Source organism: Neovison vison, chromosome 12 (assembly GCF_020171115.1).
Source record: "Neovison vison isolate M4711 chromosome 12, ASM_NN_V1, whole genome shotgun sequence".
Lineage (NCBI taxonomy): Eukaryota > Metazoa > Chordata > Mammalia > Carnivora > Mustelidae > Neogale > Neogale vison.
The window spans coordinates 14,533,828-14,542,592 of record NC_058102.1 but is presented as its reverse complement, the minus strand read 5'-3'; the positions used below and the strand labels follow the sequence as shown (position 1 = coordinate 14,542,592).

General features: G+C 45.0%; 1 protein-coding gene across 1 annotated transcript in view; it reads right to left on the bottom strand.

The window, feature by feature from the left end:
• Window positions 1–868: 868 nt before the first annotated feature.
• The window catches only part of BPIFC (BPI fold containing family C), a 41,294-nt gene continuing 33,397 nt past the window's right edge, over window positions 869–8,765 (bottom strand). Inside the window, exons 14-17 of the mRNA XM_044228344.1 lie at window positions 6,814–6,856; window positions 4,047–4,110; window positions 2,995–3,071; window positions 869–1,451 (exon numbers count right to left, since the gene is read on the bottom strand). Of these exons, the coding sequence (XP_044084279.1) occupies window positions 1,329–1,451; window positions 2,995–3,071; window positions 4,047–4,110; window positions 6,814–6,856 (307 nt within the window). The 3' untranslated portion in view covers window positions 869–1,328. The remainder of the gene's footprint in view (window positions 1,452–2,994; window positions 3,072–4,046; window positions 4,111–6,813; window positions 6,857–8,765) is intronic.

The window sequence follows — 8,765 nt, the reverse complement described above, 5'->3', positions numbered from 1 at the left end:
ACTTGGACTCAATTTCTCCCTCTGCCATGTAAAGCACAGGCTGCTTTACCAGCCTTATGGGATTCATCTCTCTCCTCCTTCGTTTTCTCATCTGTAAAATGGGACCACAGTTCTTCTGAGCGTCTGTGAGCATTAGGTGATTGACTGTCCTGGAGTAACCAGCACGGGGCTTGGCATCCACTTTCCCAGAAGACTGTGAGAGCCACAAAGGCAAAGTCGGTGGTTTCTAGTCCTTCTTGCATTATCCATACGGGCTCCTCTTTCCTCCTCTTCTGCCCCCGTGTCACCCCAGTAATTAGATGCTCTAACAACTTAAGATCCCCAGCAACAAATGATCTAGGCTAAGTGCACTACCATTTCATCTGGGAGGGAAAACCCTAAAACTCAAAGAAGCGTTGTAACTTCTCGAGTTTGCTATGACCACTGTTTCTCACCAGAAACACCGAGGAGCCAAGCTGTCCCTCCTTTAAAGGATTTTATTTATTTATTTGCTAGAGAGAGAAAGGGAGCACAAGCAGGGGGAGTGGGAGGCAGAGGCAGAGGGAGAAGCAGGCTCCCTGCTGAGCAAGGAGGCCTATGGAAGATTCCATCCTAGAATCCCTAGGATCCTGGGATCATAACCTAAGCTGACCGCAGCCGCTTAACCGACTGACTCACCCAGGCATCCCAAGCTGGTCCCTTTTTAGATCAAGCCTTGAAGTCTGCATACCCTCACTTTTTGTCAAAGATGTTAAAGATGTTAACAACGTTAAATTAAAGATGTTAGTTAAAGATGTTAAATTCCCTCATCTTTGTCTTATTTTATTTAAAAAAAATCCAGAGCAGAAGCAGAGAATTTGTCAAATAAAAAGACAAGTTCACATTAATAGAAAACAAGTTTAATTAAATACAAGGGACAGTAGCAGTAAATATAAAACAGACAATCCAATATGGAGGGAAGTGGGGGAAACCCTGGGTTGCTGAGAGAGCTAAAGGGAGCTCCTCCATGAAGAACTCGGGCAAATCTGTACTTTGGGCTTTCTCATGCGCCTCCTCCAGGGCACATGGCTAGCTCCAGGCCCCAGCGTTTTATAAACACAGAAACATACAATGTGCATTCAAACATGAAACACTTAAACGCCTACCCCTACACACACACACACACACCCCGATTTGGCTCTTTAACTCAGTTTGCCTCCCTCTGTCCCTGAGGGCTCAAGAAGGAAAACTGTCAGCCTAAGCACTTCGCAGGGCTTTACAATCCAGCGTGCACTGTTCTCCCCTTCTGGGCTTACAGTAGCTGTGGATTAAGGGCCACTGGCCGCCTGGGGTGGGCTCCAAACAGGCAATCAAGCGGCGGGCTTCCCCCTCCACTGTCCACTTATGAGGTTCAGACCTTCCCAACCATGGAAACTTGGCTGTTGCTTTAAGGACGTTTCATACTTGAGGTCGGTGGAGATCAAAAGGAATCCCTGAAAAGGAGGCAAGAATGAAGACAATGTCACACCCTGGACACCAGCAGTCATAGACCTCTGGGGTTTGCTAAGGGGTGGGGGAGAGATGGCTTCTTTCCCACGTCCTCCTGTGTCACTCCCTCCCTGCTGCTGTCCCCTTGTGAGTGCCTCGGACATCAGAGCAGACTTGGGGTTATTGTCTCCCTAGGTAACTTGAGCAGCTACAGAAGCAGGGGACATGGGGAGGGAAGGGGGAAGGCAGGATGTGCATGGGATTGGAGAGTTCCTTCAGAATCTTATTTCCTCCACGACCCCCAAAAGTGCCAAAATGGAAGAAAAAAAGTGTTCTGAAGTTCGTTGAAAATGATTAATGAGGAAACAGCTCACAGCAGATCCCTGAACCTCGAGGAGGGTCTTTGGTTCAGGCAAAAGTTCACTGAGAGAATCAGAGGAACCAGTAAGGTCTTAGCCAGGCCCTGCTCTCCTTATCTTAAACCGGGCCATTATAAAGAAGATGTGGTCCATATATACAATGGAGTATTACGCCTCCATCAGAAAGGATGAATACCCAACTTCTGTATCAACATGGACGGAGCTGGAGGAGATTATGCTGAGTGAAATAAATCAAGCAGAGATCAAATATCATAGGGTTTCACTTGTGGAGCATAAGAAATATATGGAAGACATTGGGAGATGGAGAGGAGAAGTGAGTTGGGGGAAATCGGAGGGGGAGACGAACCAAGAGAGACTGTGGACTCTGAAAAACAAACTGAGGGTTTTGGAGGGTGGGGGGTGGGGGGATGGGGGAGCCTGGTGGTGGGTACTAAGGAGGGCTCGTACTCTATGGAGCACTGGGTGTGGTACATAAACAATGAATCTTGGAACACTGAAAAAATTAAAAAAAAAAAAAAAGGCGGCCGTTAATCCCAGCCTCACAGGTTGTTTTGCGGAAGGAATGTGGCAGAGGGCGCCACAACACTGCAGGGCGCCTTCTCTTACTACAGCATGCGTAAGTCTGGCTGCCAAGGGAAATCAGCCTTGGTCTGATTCTTAAACTCAAGTTTAAATGGTTTTCATTGTTGACTGCAAGCTTTAAGCACTAAACCTTTTGTCTATATAAAATTCCTTGGGCTGGAAAAACACAACGCAGAGCAAAGCAGCAAAAACAGAATAAGCAAACTAGGAGGAGGCTTCTACTGTGAAAAGTAGGGGCAGTTGCTTTCAGTTTGGGTCATGATCTCAGGGTCCTGGAATCGAGTCCCACACCAGGCTCACTGCTCAGCGGGGAGCCTGCTTCCCCCTCTCTCTGTCTACTTGTGATCTCTCTGTGAAATAAATAAATAAAATATATTAAAAAAAAAATCTGCCTTCAGCTCAGGTCTTGATCCCGGGGTCCTGGGATCAAGCCCTGCATCGGGCTCTCTGCTCGCAGGGAGCCTGCTTCCCTTCTTCTCTCTCTGCCTGCCTCTCTGCCTACTTGTGATCTCTGTCTGTCAAATAAATAAAATCTTAAAAAAATAAAAAAAAGTGGGGGCAGTGAAGAGAATATTCACATTCTTACCTCAAGAACTTCAATATCAGAATTGACAAGTGAGATTTTGTGTGGGTTGGGCAGGGGAATTCCTTGCTGCAATTTTGCTGAAAAACAGAACAAGGGGTAAGACAGCTGGGCACACACACAGAAGTTTTGGCAAACTTTTTGGTAAAAGACGAATAAGCAGTTTTTAAATCTATCTTTTCCTTCTTCCTGATTCTATATTTTCATTTTATATTCCTTGCATTTTCCTTGATGAATACTTAATTAGTTACTGAAGTGCTTAGTAAAAATGCGCAAGCAGTTATGTACACTTGGATGGCAGAAAAATGCTGGCAACTTGTCCAGTTTATATTTCGAAAATACTTTAATTAGTGTCTGAGAACATTCTGGTCTCTGATACAAAGTGTCTTTTAACCAAGCCAAACTCAAGATACTGCAGGTTATGAAGACTACATACAGGGACAGGGCCTAGAATTTTCCTTCATTTAAACTGTCTATCCAGGGGTGCCTGGCTGGCTCAGTGGGTTAAGACTCTGCCTTCGGCTCAGGTCATGATCTCAGGGTCCTGGGATGGAACCCCACATCGGGCTCTCTGCTCAGCAGAGAGCCTGCTCCCCGCCCTCCCACCCACCCTTCAGCTCTCTGCCTGCCTCTCTGCCTACTTGTGATCTCTGTCTATCAAATAAATAAATAAAATATTAAAAAAAAAACCACAACTGTTTATCCAGATGGTGGTCTGTGCATAAGAATCACAGAGATGCCCTCTAGGGAGGTGAATTTCATTTCTGGCAGATGGAAAGGAGAATCATTACTGCCTAAGGGGTGTGGTTTCAATCTCTTCAACTCAACCAGAGTTTTAGGGGTTCTTGCTGAGTCTACAGGTAGTGTGGCTAACAAGGCTTGGATCTGGAATAACTAACTTTGTAACCACAGATGATGCAAACTTTGTAAGTTCCGGCATGGGCCCGGATTCACACGGTCACGTGTGAGAAGTACAGCCTTTGGAGTGGAAAGTCCCAAACAATCCCCAACATTCAGCTAATGTCAGAGTCATGTGTTTCCCCAGAATTCCTTACCGTTGGCCAGTGGGAGAATTCCAAAGTGGAGAATAGAGGACAGAATGTTCTCAAACCTCAAGACCTAAAATGAAAGGGGATACAAATCAGCTGCAAAATCAGGGCATTTTGAAGGTACCATGATGGGTCCGAACGTGCACTTTCCCAGACCTTATCACGACAGAGGGCGGTAATTAGAATCTCCCCATGGAGATAACCCAGCTTTCCAGACACTGAAAGCTACTTGGCGGGAAACCATATTACAGTTTCCCAATCTTTTTTCTTCCTTGAGGTTGGACATGTCTGGATCATGGGTAGGCTGGATCATGGTGACGACAAATGTAGAGGGACCACATGGTGGCAGCAAACACGGCAGCTTAGGTATCTATCAAGTGAGACGATCTAAACAATTACTAAGTATCTCAGTTAGTTGTCTTTCCTTTGCATTACCTTATGCTCTATAGTTAACACTATCACCAGAATATCCAATTTACCCAGAATAAATCACAGTGGTTGTTAAATCTTAGAAAAGCGTTAGTTCCTGGGAAGATTTAGGTATTAAAAACAAATGGACGATGGGGTGCCTTGGTGGCTCAGTCAGTTGAGCCTCCGACTCTTGGTTTTGTCTTGGTCATGATCTTGGGGTCGTGATCTCAGGGTCAGGCTCCAGGCTCAGTGCAGAGTCTGCTGGAGATTCTCTCCCTCTCTTCCCCGCTTCTCCTCCCCACTATAATGCACACACACACACACACACACACTCTCTCTCTCTCTCTCTCACACACACACATACACACATAAATATGTGATGAACATCAGTTCACTCAATGAATATATTCTGAATATATTTTGAATATCCTACACGCTCAGCAAACCTTGCAGTTTAGCAAGCAGGGCTCTGAAGCTGCCTTCTTAGGTTTAGCTCTTGTTTTTACCACTTCTATGAAACTGGAAAAGCTCTCTGATCTCTGTGTGCCTCAGTTTCCTCTACTGTGAACTGAAGACAACAGCACTAATGTCTCAGTTGGTCTCGGAATTAAACAAGTGAATATTATGTAAGATTCCCAGTATATATCGCTGTCATATTTTCCACCCAGAAATGTCATTATTAACACACTCTGTTGTGGATACTAAGCAGTTTCTCTGGGTCTCCCTGGAAGACTTGGACTTATTTTGCCTCCTCTAGGCTCAGGAAATGTTATTTATGAGAAAGTCAGCTGTGCATTCTCATTGATCGTGGTCTGTCATCTACCAAAGAGCTATGCCATCTGGAGGTGCTGACCCACAGTGCGTGAGACACTATGTGTATTTTATGTTTCAATATCCGGCATGAAAATAGAACTTATTTTCCAGCTTGCGGGCACTCATCTCACTGGCTTCTAATCTTCCCAACCTGAAAATCAGGATGTTCCTAAAAATTGAACAAACAAACATCTTGTCTGGCCACCTGCATAAATTCCTGGGCTTCTTTGCTATTTTCCTCAAATCTATTCCTCTCTTAATAGCTGCTTCTGTCGAACATGGTCATTAGCTCAGGACCATGTTCCAGGACTGCTCTGGGAGAGGTCAAGTGCCCTGACTGAGGCCACACAGCCCGTAAGTGGGAGTTGACTTCTGTGCTTTGGCCCGAGTTTGTGGATGTAACCATTGTGCTACGCGGCCCCTTGACAGAGAGGTGGCAATAACTGAAATTAATTTTCATGAGAACAATGGGGATCATTTATTTAACACTTGCCATATATCCAATGTGCTAAATGAACCTTATATATAATCCCGGCGAATCATCCCAACAACCTGAAGACTGGAATGGCCAGCTCTGTCCCCCGCTGCACTGCCCATACACGTGCTCTGATTTACTTTTCTCTACAATATTTTTCAGCAGACAAAATATATGTGCTTGTTGTCTGCCCCCCCCCACATATACACTAGAAATAGGAGTGGCCAACAGTGGCACTATTGACATTTTGGGATGGATCCTTCTTTGCCGTGGGGGTTGTCTTATGCACTGTGGGATGGTAAGCAGCATCCTTGGTCTCTACCCCCTAAGTGCCTAAAGCATCCCCCAAACTGTGAGAACCAAAAATGTCTTCAGACATTGCCAAATGTCCCTGGGGGGCAAAACTGGCTGGAGGTGAGAACTGTTGTTCTGCAATGTAAATGCCACAAGGGCAGGGACACCCAAGTAGTGATTTGGCTGAACTTCCTGCAGCTTGGGGGGTGGGGCTCGATTCCAAGTCTATCCAAGTTGGGATATACTCTTCCCATCAGGAGGTCACCAGGCTGGCCTCCCCTCACCCCAAAGTATCTGCACAGCCAGCCTCGCAATGGTTTTCGGAGATGGCTAGAAAGGCTTCCAAGAGCAACTCAGTCATGGCTTCATAATTTGCAGATGACCCCATCCTTTGGGAGTCTGGATCTTATATTTAATTATCAAAGATTATTTTATCCAAAGAATGAAACTGCCCTGAAAATCCCCCTGAAAATGCCAATATTACATAGGTCTTAGTTTTTAGAAAATTCTTTTAAAAGTCTTTCTGAATAGATAAAATTGGAGAGTTCCTGTCCTGTTTAAAAGTTATGGGGTTGGGTTCCATTGTATAATTGTTAGCACTCGGGACTCTGAATAGTGATGGGGTTGGTAGACAAGAAGCTACACAAGGAATTTTAAAGTTAAAACCTACCGTCATGGGGAAATCAAGTATTTAGAGGCTCAGAAAACATTAATTCAGCTACTATATAGGGAAACTATCATTTTTCCCTTGACAGGAACTCTGAGAGCTCAGATTCCTACCTCAATATTGCTGCGATTGGACTCTGGCAAAGAGAGCCGGAATCTGAAATGAAACAAAACAGCAAATGTCAACAGGAAAGGTCTAAAGGACGGAAGATTTAAAAACAACTCTTTCAGGTGCCTGGGTGGCTCAGTGGTTGAGCCTCTGCCTTTGGCTCAGGTCGAGATCCCAGGGTCCGGGGATCGAGCCCTGCATGGGGCTCTCTGCTCAGCGGGGAGCCTGCTCCCCCCACCCCCCGCCTGCCTCTCTGCCTACTTGTGCTCTCTTGTCTGTCAAATAAATAAATAAAATCTTTAAAAAAAACCCTTTCAATAGAAAGGTACAAAAAGGAAAGGGGATTTATTTTTTTTAAAGATCTATAAGCCACTATTTTATTTATTTTTTGTTTTTTTAAAGATTTTATTCATTTATTTGACAGAGAGAGAGAGAGAGAGAGAGCGAGAGCGAGCACAAGCAAGGGGAGCAGCAAGCTGAGGGAGCAGGAGAAGCAGGCTCCCCACTGAGCAGGGAGCCCAATATAGGGCTCAATCCCAGGACCCCGGGATCACAACCCAAGCTGAAGGCAGCTGTTCAACCAACTGAGCCACCCAGGTGACTCATAAGTCACTATTTTAAAAAACCGCACAGACTGGTGAGGATATAATGTTCTAGTACATCTTTACCTGGTATTTGCTGCTTAAGAAGCAGAGCTTTCTATCAGAAGGCTTGGATTTGTAACCAGGATGGTTTCCCCGTATGCATTTGCTATATAGGACTTACTGTTGGCAACTTGAAGGCGGAAGAATTTTTTTCCTTCTTTTTAAAAAAATTTAATTTTTTCCCCAGTGTTCCAAGATTCATGGTTTATGCACCAAGAAGAATCTTAAGAAATAATTTTCGGTCTCCAGCCATACCACCCCGAATGTGCCTCGTCTCATCTTATCTCTGGAGCTAAGTAGAATGGGGCTTGCTTAGCACTTGGGTGGGAGAAATAGTCTTCAGGTCTTCTTGGTCTGAACTCCCAGAACACAGACTTGATTTGTCAGACATAGTAAGAGGAAGCAGTGGTAACCAACAGGGAGGATCCTTTCATTTCACAGGTGGGGAAACTGAGGTCCAATAATGGCAGATTTAGGACCAAAAACTCCGATCTCTCGATGCCCAACCCAAACCTCCCTTCCACTGTAGGATCTTTCCTCACTTTGCTTTCCCTCCTGTCCTTCCCTGGCTCACTTTGCCCAGAACCTTACTTCTGCATCTGCCTTCTTCTTCTTTTTAGAAACTTAAAAAAATATATTTTATTTATTTATTTGAGAGAGAGAAAAAGAGAATGAATGTGCATAAGTGGAGTGAAGGGCAGACGGAGACATAGACTCTCTGCCGATCCCAGGACTCTGGGATTCTGGGATCATGACCTGAGCCGAAGGCAGACACTTAACTGACTGAGCCACCCAGACGCCCCTCCATCAGCCGTCAAATGGCTCCCCCGTCTCCAGTCTTGGTCTTCTCCAATCTGTCCTCCGCACCATTCCCAGAGTGAGCTATGTGGCAAGCATGTCTGAAGAGGACACGCTCCCGTTCAGAATTCTTTAATGGCCTGAGTCCAGGTCATTTAGGTGGTACCCAAGCCTTTCTGTATTTTGGTGTCCGGTTACCTGTTTACTCTCACTTCTTTTCATTCTTTACCCTGAATATGATACTCAAGAGCCCTGAACTGGTTAGTGCTATGCTGGTTTATTTATTTTTTATTTTATTTTCTTAAGTAGGCTCCACATTCAGCCTGGAGCCCAATGCTGGGCTTGAACTCATGACCCTGAGATTGGGACTTGAGATAAGATCAAGAGTAGGACACTGAAGCAACTAAGCCACCTGGGCTGCTGTGCTATTTTATTAATGAGGCACTATATATCTGAGATTAAAAAATGTATTGGCTTCAAAACACATAACAAAAATATCCTAAGGGGCGCCTGGA